General features: G+C 65.6%; 2 protein-coding genes across 2 annotated transcripts; one reads left to right on the forward strand and one right to left on the reverse strand.

The window, feature by feature from the left end:
• The first annotated feature begins 193 nt into the window (after window positions 1–193).
• On the forward strand, window positions 194–8,691 carry SIGIRR (single Ig and TIR domain containing). Its single transcript, XM_082660456.1, has 10 exons — window positions 194–275; window positions 4,403–4,565; window positions 5,441–5,639; window positions 6,149–6,282; window positions 6,382–6,522; window positions 6,928–7,071; window positions 7,361–7,463; window positions 7,528–7,678; window positions 7,870–8,059; window positions 8,359–8,691. Exons 2-10 carry the CDS (start codon window positions 4,559–4,561, stop codon window positions 8,520–8,522), a joined length of 1,233 nt encoding a protein of 410 aa, XP_082516582.1. The 5' UTR covers window positions 194–275; window positions 4,403–4,558; the 3' UTR covers window positions 8,523–8,691.
• A 1,104-nt stretch (window positions 8,692–9,795) lies between these two features.
• Window positions 9,796–17,162, reverse strand: PKP3 (plakophilin 3; the record flags this gene model as incomplete). Its single annotated transcript, XM_082659883.1, has 13 exons — window positions 9,796–9,936; window positions 10,108–10,195; window positions 10,294–10,486; window positions 10,699–10,852; window positions 11,148–11,333; window positions 11,416–11,586; window positions 11,661–11,778; window positions 12,196–12,370; window positions 12,665–12,869; window positions 13,730–13,853; window positions 13,942–14,573; window positions 14,679–14,755; window positions 16,931–17,162. 13 exons carry the CDS (start codon window positions 17,160–17,162, stop codon window positions 9,901–9,903), a joined length of 2,391 nt encoding a protein of 796 aa, XP_082516009.1. The 3' UTR covers window positions 9,796–9,900.
• Between the last annotated feature and the right edge of the window lie 4,561 nt (window positions 17,163–21,723).

Here is a 21,723-nt window from a genome sequence, read left to right on the forward strand (position 1 = left end):
TCCGAGGAGTTCCTGGGGCACCGAGACTCTCGGGGCTGGTCGGGCCGGTTTGGCCTCTGCCCCCAGGCGCGGCGGCCGCGGCTCCAGGGGGCCGAGCGCAGGACCGTCTTGAACACCAGCCTGAGGCTCGAAGCAGGACAGTTGGGTCCGCCCTCGCCCCGGCTGCTGGGCGGGGCTGCACCTGCCACCGTCGCTGGGGCTGTCGCCGCTGCGCACCTGGCCCAGGTGAGCCGCTCCACCCTCGCGGCCGCGCAAGCCCCGGGTCTTGTCAGCAGGTGAGTGCCGATCGCGGCTCCTACCTGCGGAGGTGAGTGGAGGTCGCCGGCTCCCGGGAGCCAGAACCGGGCCTGGAGCTTGGGCGGCCGAGGCGCCTTTTGCCCCGGGGAGCCTCTGGGCCGTGGCGGGTGCGGTTCCGCAGGAAGCGCCTCGGAGCCGAGCCCGTTGCCCGCGTCGCCCGGAAGCCTCAGCTCACACCTCGTTCCGGCCCCTCCGGCCTTGCGGGGGCGAGGGCCGCTCTTCCCGCTCCGCCCGACTTGGTCCTCGGCCAGGAGAGGGAAGAGGAGCGCCGAGGCGCTGAGGGACCCCGCCTCCGCCCCAAAGTCCGAGCCCAGCCCCGAGGCCTCCCAGAGCGCCGGGGGCGGACGGAGAAACCTGCTGGCACCGCTGCGCACCTGTGTCCGGGCGGCGCTACAGCCGTCCGCGCACCCCGCCCTTCCGTGCGCGCCCCCGACCTGCCCGTCCCCGCGCCCCCCAAACGTGCGCGCCCTGCCTGGCTCACCCCACCCGGAGGAAGGGGGTACTAACGCCCCTCCGGGAAGGCGGAGCGCGGGTGTGGGGTGCGTGGCGGGCCCGGGGGTGCAGGACGGGGCCTCTCGGCTCGCGGGGCCACAGCGCTTTGTGCAAGTTCTTTCCTTCGGGACAGACGCGCCAGGCGCAGAGGGGCCGCCGGTCCCAGATGAGAGGGAGTCGCTCAGAGACTGGGGTGCTGAGCAGCAAATCAGACGGCTGGGCGCCTGGGGACGAGGCGCGGGCGCGCGCCCGGCGGCCAGGCCGACGCCGAGGCTCCGGGGAGGCGGAGAGCCAGCGTGAGGCCGGCGGGTGGGAGGGGCTAGGGCTTCCTAGGAACCGCGCGGGTGCAGCCGAGCGCGGTGGGCGGTGCAGGGGGCGGGCTCGGATTCGGAAGGGCTGTTCTCGAGAGTGCCTGAGGCGACGTGGGGTTTTCCGCTCACTTTGTGGAGTGGGCCTGGGGGACAAGGGAGGGTGAGGGTGGGCGTTAGCAAAGGGTGGACGGGCGCCCAGTCGCGGCTGTGAGCTGGTGGTGCGGTTGGGCATGCCGAGAGGCAGGCAGTCTGGCAGGAGCTTTGAGAGGCAGCAAAGCAGGTGGGGACACCAGGGAGAACCTAGCTCTTTGCCTCCTGCCTGGGCTCTCCCGGGCAGGTCACTGACTGCTGGCGGCCACCAGCCTGACCATCAGGTGCTTACGCTGTTCACTCAGCCTCAGGGCCCACTGGGGCTCCTTGGAGGAGCTGCGGCTCGGTGGGGAAGGCGTGCAGTCAGGACTTCTTCCAGTTCTATTGGACCCTGAGCCCAAGATGCACCATCGTCCAAGGGTCTTGGAGGCCACGGGGGGGGGGGTGGGCGTTGTGCAGGGTGCCTTGGACAGGGTCAGATTAAGGATGTAGGAAAGCTGACGCTGCAGTGAGGATGCTCTGCCCCTGGAGGGTGAGGGCAGGGACAGGGACCACAGGGGACCCTGCCCGATTGCTATGAGCAGCGCCATCAGCCACCAGTGCTGGGCCCTGAGTTCCAGGTCAGTCCGGGATGGTGGTGCAGGGGGGTCTGTTGTGACTCCAGGAGATGTCGGCTCTCCACCACCTGGGCTCAGAGCTGGGACCCTCGCTGAGGCCTCCTGTTCGCTCCCTTATCTAGAAGAGGGGGCTTAAGGTCCATGTGATACCCCAGCCCCCTTGTAACTGCTCACCATTTGGGGGCTACACCTGGGAGGTGGGCAGGGAGGGGGCCAGAGAGCCCTGTTCAAGGGCCCGTTATTGGTGAGAGTTTCCACAGGAGCCCCACCCATCACCCTGGCAGGTCAGAGGTCAGAGATACATCGGGGCTGCTCACTGGGGCCCGGGGAGCTACGTGGAGACACCCGCCCCCCGCCCCGTCTCCTGGGTGTTGGGACCATAGGGAGTGTCCGGGAAGCAGGCCATACTGCCCAGCTCCTCAGGAGTGTGCAGGACGGCCCTGACTGGGGGTCCGCTGGCCAGGACCCCCACATATCACCGTGGCCCCCAGCCCTTCTGCCACCTCCCCGCTCACCCAGGCCTGGCCTTGGGAAGGGAAGGACGGTGCCGGTGCCGGTGCCCGGGTGGGCTGGGGCGGGCCCTAGAGGAAGGAGCTGCTTGACTCAGAGTTACAGGAAGAGTGGGGCAGGCGGGGCTGGCGGGGAGAACCACCAACTGCCCGCCCGCCCGCCGGCCCGCTGGGGAGGAGGGTGGGTGCCTGGGTGGGGTTTAGGTTGAGGAGAGGATGTGACTGCAAAGCCAGGAAGCTACGGGGAAAGTTCTTATTAAAACGCACAGACAAAAGCCAGGTCCTCGCCGTGCTTGGCGATGCGTCTGGGGCAGCCGTGGTGATTTGGACTGGGCCGGGGGCCCAGCCGAGCAAACAGTTTGCTCCCAAGCACACGTGAATGACCTCAGTGACGGACATCCCCTCCTCAGGAGGAAAGAGCTGGAACCAGGTGACTTCGTGTTCTCGCTGCTCAGCGTGAGCCTGTGTTCTCGTCCTTGGATGCCTTTTCCGGCCTGAGCCCTCTCCTCGAAATCAGGCCTGGCTGAGGGGAGGCCCGCAAAGCATGTGGCTTGCGTGTGCACGTGTGTGCGTGGTGCGTGTGTGCCAGTGAGAGAGCGAGGGGTGATGGGAGGCTGAGGGTGGGTGTGAGGTGCAGTGTGTGTGGTGTGGGGTGTGCCAGGTGTGTGGACTGCCGGAGTGTCGGAGGTGTGGGGAGTGTGCACGTGCAGGCATGTGTGGGGCGTGCAGGGGGCGGTCGTACAACACAGAGACGATACAGAGGACGGGGAGGGTTGCAGCGGAGGGTGTGCAGGGGGACACCTGTCGCCTGGCCATGTGGTTTGGCCTGAATTTCCAGGAGGGTCCGAGGTTGCCTTTCCAGGGGTAGGAGGTCTTCTGAGGTTACAGAGGCCAAGGGGCCACTGTAGGAGTTGCCCTGGGACCCGCTGGGCTGAGGGAGGGGGCGTGAGCCGCCCAGCCTCCCATAGCCCTCAGTGGGCTTGTCCTCCTGCTTCAAGGGCCTTCCCAGGACTGCCCTCCACTCCAAAGGACTTCTGGAAGGACCCTCCGCACCAGCCCCCCGGGAACGAGCCTGCCGCTCCACCGATTTCTGAGGAAATTCCAGCCCAGCCAAACCAGGGGCTTCCAGCTGATCACGGGGCCACATCGGGTCACCCGTGCCGAAGGAATGGGGGGCAGGCTAAGACTCGTCCCTGCACAGCCTCAGGGGCCCTACGGGTGGGGGGAGGGCCTGAAGGAGCCGGGGCCCTGGTGTGTCCACTTGGCAGGGAGCAGGGGGAGGACTAGGTGCCCAGTAAATACCCGCTGGGCACCAGGGAGGAGGTGCCCAGGGCCCGGCTGCCAAGGAGTCTTCCTCAAAGGCTCTGCCACTGGGGCTTCGTGCCCCGCCGTTCAGCCCAGGTCACTGGAGAGCTTTTTGGGTCAAGAGGCGTGTGGCTGCTGCCAGTCTGGCCGGGAGTGGTCCCAGACCCCGCGGAGAAGAGAAAGGTCACCGTGGGCGGGTGGGGGCTTCCCTTGGACAACTATACGGACAGTGTGGACAAAAGTGTCTGGGTCTGAAGATGACAAATGGGTGGAGGCGCCAGCACAGGACCCAGAAGGAGGGCTGCCCCGTGAGACCAGCCTGACCCCCCGCTCACCCCTCCTGCCTCGACACCTCGGCCCAGTGCAGCCTCAAGTGCAGGGTTCACGCGTGCGTGGTGCACCCAGGACGGCGTCCAGAACAAAACCCCATGGCTGGGAGCAAGGCTCAGTCAGGCAGCCCAGCACTCGAGAACCCCGAGCCCCCCGGAGCCTCAGTACAGGCTGAGTGCGGCTGTACTGCAGCCCCGCTGCCTGTGTGTGGCAGCCCTGTCCCAGGGGACCTGGGAACGAGGCCAACTCCTGGGCTCACGAGGTGTGCCGGGAGCGCTGTCCCACCCTGGGCTGTCACTGCGTCCCTGGGGCAGATGACGTGCAGTCTAGGCTGTGCCTGGTGCTCTGGGGCCTCCACGCGGCAGCCGGGGCAGAGGCAGTGCTTCAGTGGCCAGAGTTACACGTTAACTTACCCTGTTCTTGTTTAACTTGCTTCCGGGGATGGCGGCAGCCTCTGACCCATCCTGGTGCCCTGACTGACTGGCCACAAGGACAGAGAGTGAATCCTGCCCAGCCCTTGCGGGATCAGTCTGCTCGGCCAAGGAGCCCCGGGGAGCCGTGGGTGGCACCAGTGTCCAGCCTGCCTTGAGGAGGCCCCGGCCAGACCATGGCAGGTAGACGGCCAGAGAGGGATGGGCACGGGCTCCACTCCCACCTCCTGCCCCTCAGGCTGGCTCCACGCTGCAGTGTGGCCTGGCCTCTCTGCTTGGCCTCAAGCCAGGGGTACAAAGACCTCTGTTTGCCCCTCCCCTATGGCCCGGGGTCCTGAGCCCATGGTTAGGATGGGCCCACACCGTCTCCTGCCCAAGGCCTCTAGACCAGGCTCGTGGGGGTCAGTAAAGCCCAGGGATACTGGGAGTGGGCGCGGTGGGCGGCCATGGGGGGTGGGCTGCTGGGAGACCACACTACCAAGATGATGGCAGGCTTCTATGACTACCGGCTCCGGCTCATCACCCCAATTAAAAGATCTTGGGGAGGTGAGAAGGCTTGCCTGTAGCCAGGAGTAGAGGGTCCTGGAACCCCCAGCTCCCATACCAGGTGGAAGGTGCTGACGCCCAACCCCTGACTCCCCCAAACCACTGGTGTCCAGCAGAGGGGCCGGGGCCTGGGCATCAGAGCAGTGGGCGACAGGTGCACACAGGAAACGTGTGCTGGCTCGCGTCCTGGGTAGACAGGCAGCTAGGCGGGCCCTGCTGAGCTGGAGGGCGGTGCTGGGCCAGCTCAGCCATGACTCCGTGCTAACATCTTCTCTGGGGACGGGCAGCCACATCTGGGGCAGGCAGAACACATACGAACCGGCTGCTGCTGGGGTTAGATGTGCCAAATGCCAGGCCCTGTCCCCCGTGGGACGTGTGGACAGACGTGATGCAGTTACGAAGCAGCACATGCCACTGGCCACCGTGGTTTTCTCCCGGCCCACAGACCATCTGTGGACAGTGGGAGGCTGGCATCGTGGGCACAGCTAACCCACTCGGTCCTCTCTCTGCAGGAGCCTGCGACAGGGCCCCTGACTTCCTCTCCCCATCTGGAAACCAGGTCCTGTGGCCTGCCCTGGGCAGTGTGGTCACTCTGAACTGCACGGCCTCAGTGGTCTCTGGGCCCCACTGCCCCTTGCCCTCGGTCCAGTGGCTGAGAGATGGGCTGCTGCTGGGCAATGGAAGCCACTATGACCTCCATGAGGACTCCTGGTAAGAGATGAGGGTGTCCAGGGTCAGGTGACCACGCTGGATATACCCCGCCCCCCCAGTGGCCTCTCTGACCTACACCCTGGTCTGTAATGACCTGGACATGGGCTGGGGAGTGACTGGCCAGACATGCCATGGGCAGAGTGCCACTCTGGACGCACACTAAGAGTCAGTGACTGCAGGGACAGATGGCCCCTCTAGACACTCACCTTGTAGACCAGCCAGGGCCATGGGTGCCAGCAGAGTCCTACAGCCTGACTTACTCACTGACCGCCGGGCCAAGCCTAGGATCTGAGGACCCCCAGGACCCAGACCCAGGATTAGGGTGACTGTCCCAAAAGAGATCCACACCCCCTTCATGTTCTGGCCATTTCTCTTAGCTTATGGCCCAAGGACTGCCCAGGAGGCCCAAATCTGCAGCCTCTCTGGGTGAGTCCCAGACAAGTGGGGCTCTGGGGCATCCGGTGATGCTGTCGAGCCCCAGGTGAGGGGGTGGGGCCTGGTCTCCCCAGGGTCAAGGCCAACTGGTCAGAGGTGCTTGTGTCCAGTGTCCTGGGGATCAACCTGACCAGTACTGAAGACTTCAGGACCTTCACCTGCTCCGTCCAGAACATCAGCTCCTCTTCCTTCACTCTTTGGAGAGCTGGTGAGTGGGGTCCAGTGGGGCAGAAGGTAGGAGGGAGGCCTGGGGAGCCTTTAGGCTTGGAGGGTGCTGGGCTGGCTCAGTCAGTGGCTCTGTCCCCAGGCCTGGCTGGACACGTGGCCGCGGTGCTGGCCTCACTTCTGGTCCTGCTGGTCCTGCTGCTGGCAGCGCTGCTATACGCGAAGTGCCGACTCAATGTACTGCTCTGGTACCAAGACACGTATGGGGAGGTGGAGATGAACGGTGCGTGGGGTGCGTGGGGCGCGGATGCATGGGGAGGCGGAGTCAGCCACGGGGCCTCCCTAGGCTCAGCGCTGGGTGGGGGGATTGGCTCTGGAGGTGGGGGCGAGGAGGCATCCGTCCCTGGAGGGCACTGGAGAGAGCCCAGTCCAGGAAAGGGGGGTGTCTCTGTGCAGCCCAGGAGGGCACAGGGCCGGCAGAAGGGGGCCACGGTAGCCTGGTTCCAGGGCTCCACTCGGAATCCTGTGCTGAGGAGGGGTCTAAGCGGGGCCCGGGGCCGAGATCTGCTGGATCTGCGTCTGGGGGGCTGGCCTGGACCCTGGGGCACAAGGGGGGAGGTTTAGGGGGCCCCGAGGGTGGCAAGCCTAGGCCTGGAAAGCGGCCGCGCTCACCCGCCGCCCTCCGCAGACGGGAAGCTCTACGACGCCTACGTCTCCTACAGCGACAGCCCCGAGGACCGGAAGTTCGTGAACTTCATCCTGAAGCCGCAGCTGGAGCGGCGGCGGGGTTACAAGCTCTTTCTGGACGACCGCGACCTCCTGCCTCGCGCGGGTACGGCGGCGCCCTGCCCCTTTCCGCTCGGGCCCAGCCCCGATGCGGGGCGCAGGCCCCGCCCCTGTTCCGGCCCAGACCCCGCCTTTCCAGGGCCACGCCCCTCAAAGCCCGCCTCCTCCCCGTGCAGGGCCCAGCCCCATCTCTACTTGGTCCCCGCCCCTGTTCCGGCCCAGATCCCGCCTTCCTAGGGCCACGCCCCCTCGGGTCCTCCTCAGGCCCCGGCTAGGGCCCCGCCCCTTCTAGGGCCCCGTCCGCACCGCCCCCGCCGATGCCCGGGTTCCCGCAGAGCCGTCGGCCGACCTCCTGGTGAACCTGAGCCGCTGCCGGCGCCTCGTCGTGGTGTTGTCCGACGCCTTCCTCGGCCGGGCCTGGTGCAGTCACAGCTTCCGGTGGGTCCCGCGCGGGACTGGGTGGGCCCCAACTGCGCCCCCCCTGACTGTGCCGCCCTCGCAGGGAGGGCCTGTGCCGGCTGCTGGAGCTCACGCGCAGACCCATCTTCATCACTTTCGAGGGCCAGCGGCGCGACCCCGCACACCCTGCGCTCCGCCTGCTGCGCCAGCATCGCCACCTGGTGACCCTGCTGCTCTGGAGGCCCGGTTCCGTGGTGCGGAGGGGCAGGGGGCGGGGAGGGAGGGGGCTTGTGGATGGGAGCCCGTGGGTGGAGGTGCCATGGTCAGCCGCCCAGAGGAGTGGGCTCTTTGGGGCCAAGGAGACCAGGGTCTTTCCGTGTTGGCACCCCCTCACCCCCCCCCCCCAATTGTTCACGCTCGCTAACTGCCCCACCTTGGCCTCCAGACACCTTCCTCCGATTTTTGGAAAGAGCTACAGTTGGCATTGCCGCGGAAGGTGCAGTACAGAGCGATGGAGGGAGACCCCCAGACCCGGCTGCAGGATGACAAGGACCCCATGCTGATTGTGCGAGGCCGGGTCCCAGAGGGTCGGACCCTGGACCCGGAGCTGGACCCTGACCCTGAGGGGGACTTGGGTATGCCCACCGGCCCCACCCCTGACCCTGAGAAGCTCAGCCTGAGTTGGAGGGGGGCTGCATAAGGTGGAGCCCCAAAAAGGGTCCAGGTGGCAGGGACTGCTCCCTGCAGCCCGTGGATGGGCTTAATTCCCAGCACCTCCCACTGCCTCTTTCCATGAAGGTGGTCGGGCCTGGGGCCTGACTGGGAACCTCCAGGATCTCAAATGCCACCATGCAGGAGGGGCAGCAGGGAGTGACCCTGGCAGAAGGCAGGCTGTGGGCGGCCCAGCCTCAGGCCTGGCGGTACCCCTCCCCAGGTGTACGAGGGCCTGTCTTTGGGGAGCCAGCAGCTCCACCGCATGCAAGTGGGGTCTCGCTTGGAGAGGGCCAAGGCAGTGAAGTGGATGTGTCGGACCTTGGCTCCCGAAACTACAGTGCCCGCACGGACTTCTACTGCCTGGTGTCGGAGGATGACGTGTAGCCCCTGCCCCGTGGAGCAGCAGGTTCACCAGGGACAGCTGGGGCAGGGCTGGGGTGGGTTTTTTTCCCACTCAGCAGGACCACGAGCCCTGTCTCCCTGCAGCCTTGGGACCTCGGGGAAGGAGAGTGGGCCCAGCGACCCTCCTCGCGCCAGAAATAAAGTCCTCTGGAGCCCCGCCCGGTCTCGGCCTCTGCTCCCCTGGGGCAGGAGGGGGTGTGCAGTGTTCTGAGCGAACACCCCGCCCCTCACTTCCGTCTCAGGCACTCCAGGGCCCTGGATCCCTTCCTTTTCTCGCTCCATGGCCACCTGGTCCCCGCACCTGGGTGTCCCCTCAAGCCCACCCTCTCCCCATCCTGCTCCGTCCTGAGCCAGCTGAGGCGTGTCTCTTGCAGCGGCCTCCTCAGGTCTCCCTGCTTGGGGCCGTGACTGTTCCCAGTCCCACTGTGGTCCAGACAGTCCCTGGGGGGCAGGCCCCTTAGAGACTTCAGGTTCCGAGCTTTGCAGAAAAAGCCTGTTGTTGTAAAAAATGTCAGTGGGAACTTTACAACCAACGGGCCTGGCTTGGTGAGATGGAGAGGTCCCAGAACCTACTGGACCCCAAGCCTCAGACAGCATGAGTACACCGATCAGGGCACCTCCAGGCCCAGGAAGGCAGGGCAGGGAGAGGGCTTGGATGCATCTGCCGCGCGAGCACAGCCCGGCAGGGCGGCCCCGAGGCCAGTAGGCGTCACGGCTGCCCCGGAAGTGCTCGTTCCTGTACACGCCAGGTCCCCAGCTCCGCTGCTTCTGCGTCTCACTTGGCTTGAGGCTGCCTCTGCTGTCTGCCCCATCTCCTCCATTCTCTCCGCCAGCTCTCCTGCTGCTGGACACGCCCTCCTCCCTGTCCTGGGTCCCCTGACCTGGAGAGGCCTGTGTGTGGGCCCAGGGGGGAGTGTCCTAAGGGGCAGGCATGGTTGCTCTTGGAGACATTGCTGAGTCCTTGGGTCCGACCCCCAAGTCTGACCAACCAAAGAAGCATGAGGGGCTGTGGCTGCTGTGTTCACGGCCACCTTTATTCCCATTGCTGGCTGTCCCGAGGCACTGCTGGGCCACAGCCAGAGCCACCTCTGCCAGTGTGACCTGGCCACCACCCCGCGCATCAGAGCAGCCTCAAGCCCTGCCCCACCCCCTGCCCTGCAGAAGCCAATTCCCCAGCCGCAAGCCCCTGTCCCCTCCCCCGTGGCCCAGGCCTTCAAGTTGCACGTGGATGGGGCTCCAGCGAGAGCCCCTGGGCCGTCATCAACCTTCTCCTCCAGGCCAGCTGGCGAGCAGCCCTGAGCTGAGCCCTTCCCTTGGAGGCGGGTCACATCGCACGCTCCTTCTCCAAGGGAGGCTTCGCCTACGGGCCCAGGAAGTCTTCCTTTCGGTAGCCCTTCTGCGGCGGAGAGGGGCCTGGAGTCAGGGCGCTGCTGCTCTGCATCCCGCCCCCCCAGGCCCCTGGTCTTATGGGTGCCCTGGGCCACGTGGGTTTCCGTGTCCTTCCCTGCCGTCCCGTGCCCGCGCCCCACGCTCGCAGCCCCGCCTGCCCTGGGCCGCGGGAACATACCGCCCGGAAATCCCGGTGGAGCTTGTTGTACTGCCACAGGTTGGCCAGGAGGCTGGAGGCTGCCCGGGAGGACTTCTCACTGTCAGGGCTGGGGGTAGGGGGCAGGGGTCAGTGGGGTGACAGGCTTGGCTAGGAGGCAGGGCGAGCTGGGGGGCGGGGGGGGGGGCGCGGGGCTCGGGCCCTCACCTGTCCCGCGTCTTCTTGATGAAGAACAGTTTGTGGAGCCCGTCGAAGTAGAGCAGGTCTCGGGCGGCCACGGGACTGGCCACCAGCAGGTTGTTGAGGATGGCTATGATGTTCACCAGCACGTCGGCCGGGGGAGAGTTCTCAGCCGGGCTGCCGGGCAGCTTCTCTATCAGGTGGCTCACCACCTTGGTGGCTACCAGCAGGTCGGGGTGGTCAGTCTCCATTGCCCGCCCCCTGCCCCGCCCCCTCGGCGCCTGCCATTCCCTGCGCCCCCTCGGCGCCTGTCTGTCCACCAGCTCTGGCTTCCCAGAAGCCGCCCGGAGAAGCAGCAGTACAGACAGAGTCCAGGCACGCGCCCGGCCCCCAGGGGAGGCAGAACCCAGGCCTCGGGACGGCTGGACTCACACAGCTCATCCTTGTTCCTGGCATTCCGAGACAGGTTTCGGATGAGGCCGGTCAGCGAGCGCAGCTGGTGGTGGTCAGCCGTCCGAACTCGGTCCAGCAGCGGGTTCAGGATGCGTTCCTGCTCCAGAGCCAGCCGGCTCAGCACGCCCGCCCACTGCCGGCAGGAGAGGGGCCTGTGAGAATGGGTGCTGGTGCCCCGTGGAGGCCCCGGGTCTGCTCCCTCCTGGCCCAACCCTCCCGGCACCTTCCTTAAACTCAGTGCAGACCCCGGGGGCCGAGGTGGCGTCCTCCAGCCGCATCCTGCCTGCCTTCCTCTCTCGCTCTGAAGTTCTGGCCCCCCGATGCACCATAAAGTCCGGGAGAGCGGGCTCCTGTCCCCCGTTCACCCCTTGCGTCCCCAGTGCCTCGCGCCCCAGCGCGTGGCCAGGTGTGGTCCCCGGCCACCTCACCCTGCGGTCGCCTGCGGTGATGTTCTGCAGCGCGCCGGCAGCCGCTTCCGTCGTGTGCCGGTTGAGCTCACAGCGCTGCAGCAGCCGGTTGTACAGCGCCACGACCTGGGGGCTCCACAGCCACTCCAGGCCCTTGGGGTCCTTAGACACCTCGGTGAAGGTGAGTGCGTCGGCCGTGAGGGGCAGCTGGGCAGGAGGGCGTGGAGGTCAGCCGAGGTCACCCGGGATCCCTGCTTCCGCCCGCCCCCCTGCCCAGGCCCGCACCCACCTCTCGGAGCCGCCGGCTCTGTGGCGTGAAGCAGCCCACTGCCTCGCCTGGCAGCGCCCCTGCCGTATCCCGGCGGCCTCGGCCCTCCAGCCGCTGCAGGGCCGACGGTGGCATCTCGTCGTACAGGCGGTAGGACAGGTTCCTGAGCACGCACACGGCGTTCTCCACGCTCTGTGGACAGAGGGCGGACCTCGGTCAGAGCAGGCTGGAGCCCCTCGGGCCCCGGGGCACTGGCTGAGCCTCACCTTATCCTCGCACTTGCCCACGTCCAGGGCGTGGTTGATATAGGTGACCAGGGAGTCCACGAGCCCGTGGCACTCACGCATCTTCTGGCGAGTGGCCTGGGAGGCCGAGCTGAGGTTCCTTTGGATGGAGGCAGATCAGAGACCCCCACTGGGACCACAGGCAGAGCCCACCCCTCAGGGACCCACCCAATGCTGAGATCCTGAGCACCAATCCCCTCCTCCCCCGAGCTGGGCTCTGCCCCTCGGCACCTCCGCATGCCCATCCCCCATCCACTTCTCAAAGTGTCCGGGGCTCCGGGGAGGTTATAAATATCAGATCAAATCCCTGATTTAAAGAAATTTGAGCCTGCAGCCCCCAGTCTGTTGACGTCTGGCCGGGGGCCACACCTGGCGGCCCGTTCCACTCCCGCGTCAGCGCCTCTGCCTCTCTGTCCACTTCTCCCAGACCCCCACCCCCGGTGGCCCCGCCTTGTCATTCAGATCTCAGATCCTAACGCCCCTTCTCTGGGCCTCCCCTGCCTGCTGCCCGTCGCACCTGAGGAAGCCCGTGGCGTTGTAGAAGATCTCCGCTTCCGAGGCGTTCTGCTGGGTGAGGAGCGGTCCCCTGGCCCCTGAGAAGGGGCTCAGCACCAGGTCTGTGAGCTGCTCCAGCGTGTCTCGGGCCAGACGATCCTTCAGGTGGTCACTGGAGGACAAGTTCCACAGGATCCCTGTGGCAGGTGGGGCGAGGCCGTGGTCAGGGACGGCCCTCCAGCCCCTCTGCCTCTTCCGGGGACGGTGCCCAGGGCCCCGCCTGGCACTTCGAGCCTCACCCAAGAGCCTCGCTGGGGAGAGCCTGAGTGTGACGTGTAGGGTCACGGGGCTGCAACAGCGCAGAGAGGAGGACGCTTGGGGACACGAGGAGGAGCCTGGGGCTGGAGTCCCACTCCAAAGAGACATGCCACAGGGATGGCCGTGGGGACCGAGGGAAGGGTGGCAGAGTGGCGGGCGGGGAGCAGGGCCACCTGTGACATTCTTGCGCAGCTCGTCGTCCTGCTCACGCAGCGAACGCAGCAGCTCGAATATGCCGTTCTCCTCCACCAGGGCCAGCTTGTTGTCCGCGTTGTCGTAGACAAGGTTGCGCATGGCGCCCGTGGCGTGGCGCTGCACCTCCTGGTTGGCGTGGTTGAAGAGCTTCACCAGCCTAGCCACAGCTTGCAGGCTGCGGGCCTGTGGGCATAGCCACACGGGTGTTAGCGCTTGTGCACACGCTGCATAGGTATGTGCAAACGTATGCAGGTGTATATGGATGTATGAGTACACATACAGGGGTATGGAGATGTACGCAGGTGTGTGCAGAGGTGTGCAGAAACATGCAGATGTGTGCAAGTGTGTGCAGGTATGTGCAGGTATATGGAGACGTGTGCACACACATACAGGGGTATGGAGATGTACGCAGGTGTGTGCAGAGGTGTGCACAAACATGCAGATGTGTGCAAGTGTGTGCAGGTATGTGCAGGTATATGGAGACGTGTGCACACACATACAGGGGTATGGAGATGTACGCAGGTGTGTGCAGAGGTGTGCACAAACATGCAGATGTGTGCAAGTGTGTGCAGGTATGTGCAGGTATATGGAGACGTGTGCACACACATACAGGTGTATGGAGATGTACGCAGGTGTGTGCAGAGGTGTGCACAAACATGCAGATGTGTGCAAGTGTGTGCAGGTATGTGCAGGTATATGGAGACGTGTGCATACACATACAGGGGTATGGAGATGTACGCAGGTGTGTGCAGAGGTGTGCACAAACATGCAGATGTGTGCAAGTGTGTGCAGGTATGTGCAGGTATATGGAGACGTGTGCATACACATACAGGGGTATGGAGATGTATGCAGGTGTGTGCAGAAGCGTGCAGGTGTATTCAGATTTGTGCAAGTCAGTTCCTCCTGCTCCTCCTCTGCTGAGGAGGCCCTGGGTAGATGGGGTCTGCCCAGGCAGCTTGGGGATCAGTGAGGGGTGGTCAGGGACCAGACAGAGGACAGTGAGTGAAGGGGGGCCCGTGAGGGTGGTAAGCAGGGGTGGTCACCTGCTTCTTGGCTGCTGTGTCACTGTAGCACTTGTGCTGAATGTAGGCTGCTCCCAGCACCTGCAGGTTGGGATCTGAGGCCATGAGGTACTTGACTGCCGAGGGCAGGTCAATGTCATCAAAGCTGCGGAGAAAAGAGGCAGGTCAGGCTGAGCCTGGGGACAGGCCAGGGTTAGGGCAGAAGCCCCCTCCCCGAGCCAGGCCCAGCTCACCCGCTGCTGAGCCTCTGCAAAGTGCGGTGGCCACCGTAGCTGTCCATCCCACGCGTGTCCGGCAGGTGGCCCGAGTTGCCCAGGCTGAGGCTGAGGCTGCGCACAGATGGCGCCCGGGTCACGGGCTCCAGGACGCCCCCTGGCACTCCCCCAGCTGCCACACGGCTGCGGTGGCCGCTCTGGAACCGCTGCAGGGTCCGCACGGCGGGGGCACGGATGGTCCGGCTGGGCGGCCCCTCGGCAGCCTCCAGCCAGCCCAGGCCCCCAGCCCGGCCAGAGCTGGAGCTGGCCCGGCGCTCAGAGGCAGAGGCCCTGTAGGGGGAGGCGGCCGCCGGCTCCAGCCACTCCTCCACCACTCCGTAGCGGTCATCCGGGCCCCCGGCCCCCAGGCTGAGCGAGTGCAGGGACAAGGTGTCGTGATCCGCCCAGCTCCCCACCCCGCCACGCTCGTGGAAGGACGTGGGCCGGGTGGGCGGGGGCGCGGCGGGCCGGGCACCCCCATACCCTGCGGCACCAAGGGCGCTGCCCCTGCTCTGGGCTGAGCTCAGCCTTCGGCCGGAGCTCAGGTCCACGACCGAGCGGGAAGACCAGGAGACAGGGCTGCAGGCAGGCCTGGCGATGGGCCGGAAGGTCTGTGGGGCAGGGAGGGGAGGGCAGTGAGGGCCGCTGGGCTTCCTGACGCTGGAGCCCCCAGAGCCCCCAGAACCTCCCTCACGGGACTCCGGGCTGTCACTCACCGAGGTGTCCCCGCTCCGGCCCTGGGAGCGGGAGCTGAAACCGGCCTGCAAGGTGTGGTACTGAGCCCGGCACGCACCTGCGGACAGGGACAGCGCAGCCTGGCTGGGCCGATGGCAAGGCACTGGCCTCCTGCCTCCCCTCCTGCCCTGAGCCCTGGTGGGGAGGCCAGTGGACTCTGGCGCAGGTACCTTGGCTTCCGGTCCCTGCCGTCACCTTGTCATCCCTCCCACAGCCCCCGTCCCTTCCAGCTGTGCCCCTCAGCGGGGCACGGATGTGCTCACCCTGCTGACCTCCCGGCTACCTAGTGTGCCAGGGCCTCCTTCCTCAGCTCCCCGATCCCTGCCAGGGCACAACGCCTGGCCACTGCCCCCAGGAAGCCACACTGACCTCCCGGGAGCCCATCCTGTGCTGTTGGTCACTCGCCGCGGACACAGTCTCCCTGGACCAGTGCCCTGAGGCGCAGTGCCCTGACCCACCTGGCCGAGCCACACCCACCCCTAGCCACACACAAGCCGGGGGCACCGGTGCCAGCCCACCTGCGTGGCGAGTGGACAGACGGGCAGGTGGATGGAAGGTGGAGGGTGGAGCGATGGGGGGAGGGCGGGTTGGACCATCGGAAGGATGGGTTGGATGAGCAGACTGACTGGTGTGTGACTGGTGTGTGAAGGGGTATCTAAGCCGGGAGGATGGATGCTGAAGGGACAACTGAATGAATATGTGGATGACAGGTGGCGCGGTGTGGTTGGTCGGGTGTATAGGAAGAGCTGAGAACACCCGGAGAAGAGTTGGGCAAAGGTCAAACCAAGGCAGAGCAGTGGGAACGGACTGGGGGGCGCATCACCTGGGCAATGCCAGGGGCGGGGTCTTTGGGTTGGGGGGGTATTCCTGGAGTGGTCAGCCTCTGCTAGAGCCCCTGCTGTGGTCACACCTGGAGGGGGAAGAGTCCCATCCCCCGAAGGCCAGGGCAGAGTGACTAGGCTGAAGGGATTCAGGGTGAGGGTGAAGGGAAGGAGGGGCCTTGGACCCTCCCACAACCTCTGCCTCAGTTAGGTCTGGGGGGACTCCCCCACCCAGCACGCTCCCCAGACAGGCCCTGGTTAATGAGGCTTCTGGGCAGGGGCTATTAACCCTTTGACGCTAGTGAGGCCCGGCCTTGAGGGGGCACGGCCCCCACCCCCAAATTCTAATCCTCTTTCCCCTAATTAACCCCTCCCCGCTCCCTCCTCTACCCCATGACCCCTGGGCACCCAACTTGGCCACCAGCAAGGCTGAGGCCCAGGGAGGGGAGGACGCAGGAATCCAGCCAGCCCTGGCGGCCCCTGTGCTGGCTGAGCCGCTTATCCCCCAACCAGCAGCTGGTGGCCAGCACTGGGAAGGGCCCTCTGGAGATCACGCGAGCCACCGTGGAGCGGGGTCTTGGCCCCGGACATCCTGGAGGCTCCTCTTACTGTCTGACCTTGGTCCCTGCGGCTGCAGCTGGCAAGGGAGGAAGTGGCATTTCTAGAAGTGCCCTGAACTCGCTGCACGCACTCATGCACACACACATACACACTCACGTACACCCATGCACGTGCCCCATGCACGAACCGGGGTTCCTACACAGGGAGCTGCCTGGCCCTGAGGGGCATTGCCCCACCCGCTGCTCTCATGGAGAGTATCCGGGTCACCCCAGCAGGGCCTCCCCCCCGCAATTCCGCAGGGAGACCCTGGCCCAGACAGGCCGTGGCTCTCCTCCAGGAGTCCCAGACCCCGCCCCTCACCTTTCTGTCTGCTTATTCCTGTGGGGCATGGGGGGTGGACGCTACAGTCTGGGCGTCTGTGTCTCTGCGTTTGTGTCTCCAGGGGAGTGACGTGTGTGTCTGCGTGTCTCTGAGACCGTGTGTGAGCCCGTGGGGTGTGGGACCGGACGCGTGCGTGTTCCGGGTTTGCCGACAGAGACAGACCTGGCCGGCCACATGCCGCTTCTCCCGTGCCCCCCCTGGGGGGGTGGGAGGCTCAGGGCCCGGTGGGCAGGTGAGGCCCAACCCGACTTGCAGGGAGGACCCCGGGGTCCCTGCCAGGAGGTGGAGGCCTCACCTCTGGCTTCTCCCACGCCTGCAGGGGTAGGGCGGTGACTCAAGGCGGGCCTGGGTGAGTCAGGGAGCTGAGTCCGGAGTGGCCCCACCGCGGCCTCTGGCCCTCGCACCACCATGCCTGCTGGGGCCACCTCCACCCGCCACCCATCGTGGGCACCCGGCCAGCGTCTGCCTACCTGTGGCCGCCCTGGCCGCGCCGTCGGGCTGGGCCGGCCCGTTCTGCCAAGGCTGCTGCCCCAGCTGCAGGAGGCGAGCGCGGACCTGCTCCTGGACACGAGCTGCACGCAGCCTCTCGGCCTCTGGCCCTTCGGTGCCCCGGCGGTCCAACTGTAGGTCCGAGGGCAGCGCCAGGGAGCACACACCCATCTCGGGCTGCAGGGCCGACAGTAGGAAGTTACCGTCCTGCATGGCGGCAGGCACGGGGGCCGGGATTTGTCTCCGCTGTCTCTTCCTGCGCGGCCCTGTCCCCGAAGTCCCCTCCCCGCTGGCTTTGCCCAGGGCTGGCCCGGAGACCGACCCCGCCCAGCCCTGAGCTCAGCTAGGGGCGGGGACACCTGGGCCAGGTGGGAGGGAGGGGCCCCGCTTAAGGTGGAATTTGGGCGGAAGAACAGGCCCTGCGTGGCCAGGCACTGCAGCCATGGTTGGAGTGAAGCCTAGCAGGGGTCAAGTGCTAAGGGACAGCGTTGAGGATAGAAGGCTTGGAGTGGAGCTTCAGGGTGGAAAGGGGCTCTGTGGGGCCCTCGTCCTGGTCCTTGGTGCCCAAGAGACCCCAGAAGCAAGAGGCGAGACGGGCCCCCCCCAGGCTCATGACCCTCCAGACCTCCATCCTGCAGACTCCGGAAGTGCTCCCAGCACCCCCACCCCCACCCCGGCCTCTGCAGAGCCCTCCAAGGGGCTGGCTAGCCCTCCTGGGCTCCCGCCCCCTGTGGAGGTGGGAGGCCTCTCCCAAGCCATGAGTCAAGGCTCAGCTCAGCAGGCGCAGGCGGGGCTGCCCCAGGGGGTTGACTCAGAGGGGCCCTCCTGCCCTGGCTGGGGGCTCAGGATCTGGCGTGCTCCAGGGAGAGCCCAGGAGTCCAGGCGAGCAGGGTCGGAGTTGTGTGGGGAGGGGAGGCCCAGCAGTCGGAGGTGGGAGGGGAAGGGCCAGGCTTAGCAGCGCTCGCCCCAAGAAGGTCTCCCTGGAGCGCCACCGCCAGCTGGACCGGCACGCTCCAAGGCCTCCCGGGTAGGCCTGGCTTGGATCCAGGACAGGCCCCTGGCGGACTGAGTGGGGGCCGAGCCCAGGAGGGCTGGAGGGGTGTGGGCTGAGTGGCCTCATGTACCTCCTGGGTTCCCCTGGAAAAGTCGTCCTGGGGCCACCCTCACAGGCCTTCCCTCCCATGGGAGGCCCTGACCCTGGGCCCTGGCCCCCTGAAGGCAGGGGACGTGAGCCCCAGGTGGGAATGGTGGCTGGGGGCAGTGGCCTGGGGGTGAGGCGGGGTCGAGGTCAGAAGGCAGCCCTAGGGGTGAGGTCAGTGCTGGGGAGGGGACTGGGGGTGGGAGTCAGAGGTCAACGTTGGGGGTGAGAGAGGGAGGGGAGGGTCCCCGGAAAGGACAAGGTGAACCCTGGGGTGGAGCCTCCCAGCTCAGGGGATGTGCACAGTGGGCGACCTACCCTTCTGGTGGTCCAGATACTGCCAGCCCCCGGGCTCATCCCAGAGGCCTCTGCTGCCGGCTGAGGAGTCCTGGGCTGCATCCTGGGCCCAGCACTGCCGTCAGGGCCTCAGTGTGGGACAGGACTGCCGGGGCACCGGGAGGGCGGAGTGGGAACGCCCGCACGCCCAGCGAGCTCATCAGACCGGTTGCTTCCCTGGGAAATGTGTTTTGTGTGGAGAAATCCCGGGATACAAGTTTGTACAGCGCTGAGTGTGCCTGGAGGCCCGCCCTTCACTTGAGTCCGCCTGGGCCCACCTGGCAGGGCAGCGGGCCTCGAGGGGCAGACTGCAGGTGGGGTCCAGAGGCCCTGGGTGGTGGGACAGGGCCGCAGAGGGATGGAAGGGGCTTTGGTGGGGTCGGAGCCGCGCGATGGAGAGGAGGCGCCAGGCAGATACCCCCTAGGTCCGGTTTTCCACAGCCTGCGGGGCTTCCCCCTCCTCTCGGCAGGGAGGGCTGCGGGGGCCCCCAGGCTGTGCAGAGCCTGCCTGAGGACCTGTGGACCCCTCCACCTCCCCACCTCGGATCTCCTGCCTTTGTGGCTCAGTGCCCAGGGAAACCCTGGGGATCCCGGGCGAGACTTCTCTAACCACTGCAGGGCCTGAGGGACTGGCTGTGGCTTGGAACCTGTGTCCATGTGAAGCTCAGAGCCCAGTCCAACCCCTGCGACCAGCCTTCTGCTCCGTCCTCCCTGAGAGCCCCCTCTTCCTGGAGCCGGTGTGTAGGGAGAGAGCACGAGAAGGATTTTGTGCCGGCTTGAGGGTGAACTTCCTGGGGGAGGGGACTCTGTGGCAGATGGGGGAAGATTCACCCAGGGAGCTTAGAGAACAGGCGGTAGGTCCTGGGAGTCTGCGTTGGTGCACTTTCGGGTTTGAGATCCCGGGACCTGAGGGCCTGCAAGGGTGAGTGATGCTCTTACTTGGGAGGTGGGGGGATGGGGGAGCCTGGACTCTGCCCTGGGGCCTGGGAAGGAAGGGCTACGGGGGCCCAAGAGGGGCAGGTTAGCATTTACAACCCCGACAGCTTAGAGGTCGGGCTGGGGTATTTACTGGAGGCGGGGGACCCCAGGCAGTTGTTACAAAAGTCTCTGGAGGAGGGGTAGCGGATGGGGGGCGATATGGGGTGGTTTTCAGGTACGAGGGCCAGAGTAGGGGGCGGGTGGAAGGACGGATGCCCTCCTAGTGCTGGCTTTGGTGACCTGAGAGGCGCTCACTGTGAAGGGGCTAGGGGCTGCCCGGTGTGTGCGGCCGGAGCTGGAGGAGGGGTACAGAGGGCGCCCCACCCCACCTCTGTGGGGAGTCTGGAGTGGGGCTATTGGGGGCAGGAATGGAAGAGAAAAGCTTGAAGATGTAGACAGCAAAATAATATTCAAAACAAGATTCAAGAGCGCGCTGGAGCACAGAGAAGTTAGGTAGATTGTCCGGGGCCACGGAGCCTGCAGGGAGCGGGATGGATCAGCGCGAGGGCGCGTACCAGGCGTGAGGGCGCAGCGCGCCGCGGGGGCCGTGGAGGTGCGGGTCTTGCTGCTAGGGCTCCAGCCGTGCGCGTCCCGGCGTTTCCTGTCAGCAAACTCGCGAGCGTTCCCACGTCCCGAGGGCTGGGCTCCCGCCAAACCCAGCCCAGCCCAGCCCAGGGTTAGGGTTAGGGTCCCTCCTCCATGAACCCCACCTGGACTTGCGCATCGGGCGCTGCCCCGGATCCCCCTGGGACGGCGCATCCTCTGCGCCCCCTGGCGCCTCGCCCCTTTGGCGGGGAAGGTCGCCAAGGGTTACAGCCCCACCGCCACCCGTCCACCCCCTCCCCTCAGGTCTTCCGTCCACCTTGCCGGTTCTGCGCTCTTCCATGCGCTGGCGCTGCTCCGGGGCAGGTGTGTGACCAAGACAGACGCAGCTTCTCGCGGGAGCGCTCCTTCTGGGGTCGCGGGGTTGGGGGGACACAGACACAGAGGCCCGCACGTAATGATGCTGGTCTGGGTGGCGGGGCAGCTGAGGGCCTCTGGGACAGAGGGGGCGCCTTGCAGAGGCCCCAGAGAGGACCCTAAAGGGAACGGGGTGGCCGGAGCCCATGGTTGGGGGTGCTGCAGCAGGGGAGGAGGATGAATTGACTAAGGGGAGGGCCCCAGGGCGGGGAGGGTGGAGAGAAAGCTGCGTCGCGTCCCTGGAGGGGTGCAGGATGGTGCTTCCTCCCTCCTGAGGCCCGTCTCGGGTCCTGGAGAAACTCGTCACCACCCATGGGCACTGTTTGCGAGGGCTCGGCGGTGGAGGCTGGGTGGTGGGTGCTCTGTTTGCGTTCTGTCCTTAATCTACACAGGAGCGCCGGGAGGCAGAGCTGCGACGCGGCTCCATTTCACAGACCGGCAAACAAGTTCCCCAGGCGAAATAAGCTTCCACGAGTTAAGAAGCAAGTGAGGGTGCGTAGGGAAAGGTCTCCCTGAGCGGGACAGGGCTGAGCTTGGGGACTGGCGCTGGCTGGTGGGTGGGCGTCTTGGTAGTAGTCCCCCAGCTAGGTCTGGGCCGCTTTCTCCACTGAGGGTAAGAGGGCGTTCGTTTGCCTTCCTCCCGGTGGTTTAGCTTTAGTCTTGTTCTCAAAGGGGTTCCCGCTCCCCTGGGCCCTTTCCCATCGCTGCCTGAGGAGCCCTTTGCTCTCACCATCTGCTCCGCTCCGAGACCTGCTGTTGCCTTTTTGGTTGAACAGCATCAGAGCTGGGTAACCCTTCAGGCTCCAGCTTCCTTTCCCGAAGGACCTCCGTCCCCTGGAGCTGTCAGAGCCGGCCCAACCCGGGGGCCGGGGGTGGGGTGGGGGGCAACCAGGGATCTTGTCGGTGTCTGGATTTTGGCCATTCTTATAGGTGTGTAGAGGTATCTCGTTCTTTTATCATATGCATTTCTCCAATGACGACATAGGATGTGGAGCATCTTCCCATGTGCTCATTTGCCATCTGTATTTCTTCTCTGGTGAGGGGTCTATTAATGTCATTTGACCATTTTTCAGTTGGGTTACTCATTTTATTGTTGAGTTTTAAGAGTTCTTTCTATATTTTGGATAACAGTCATTTCTCAGATGTGTCTTTTGCAAATATTTTCTCTTAGTCTGCGATTTATCTTCTCATTCTTTTGACATTGTCTTTTGCAGAGAAGAGGTTTTTCATTTTAATGAAGTTCTGCTTATCAGTTCTCTCTTTCATGGATCAGCCTTTGGTGTTGTGTCCACAGAGTCATCAGCACACCCAAGGTCATCTAGGTTTTCTCCTGTGCTCTCTTCTAGGAATTTTACAGTTTTG

Source organism: Grampus griseus, assembly GCF_964374135.1.
Source record: "Grampus griseus genome assembly, chromosome: 8".
Classification (NCBI taxonomy): Eukaryota; Metazoa; Chordata; class Mammalia; order Artiodactyla; family Delphinidae; genus Grampus; species Grampus griseus.

Bases quoted from the DNA above. Each gene is read 5' to 3' on its own strand.
- SIGIRR (XM_082660456.1), top strand. The intron at 7,072-7,360 runs GTACGGCGGCGC...GGGTTCCCGCAG, and splicing joins CGACCTCCTGCCTCGCGCGG to AGCCGTCGGCCGACCTCCTG. The intron at 7,679-7,869 runs GTGCGGAGGGGC...CTTGGCCTCCAG, and splicing joins TCTGGAGGCCCGGTTCCGTG to ACACCTTCCTCCGATTTTTG.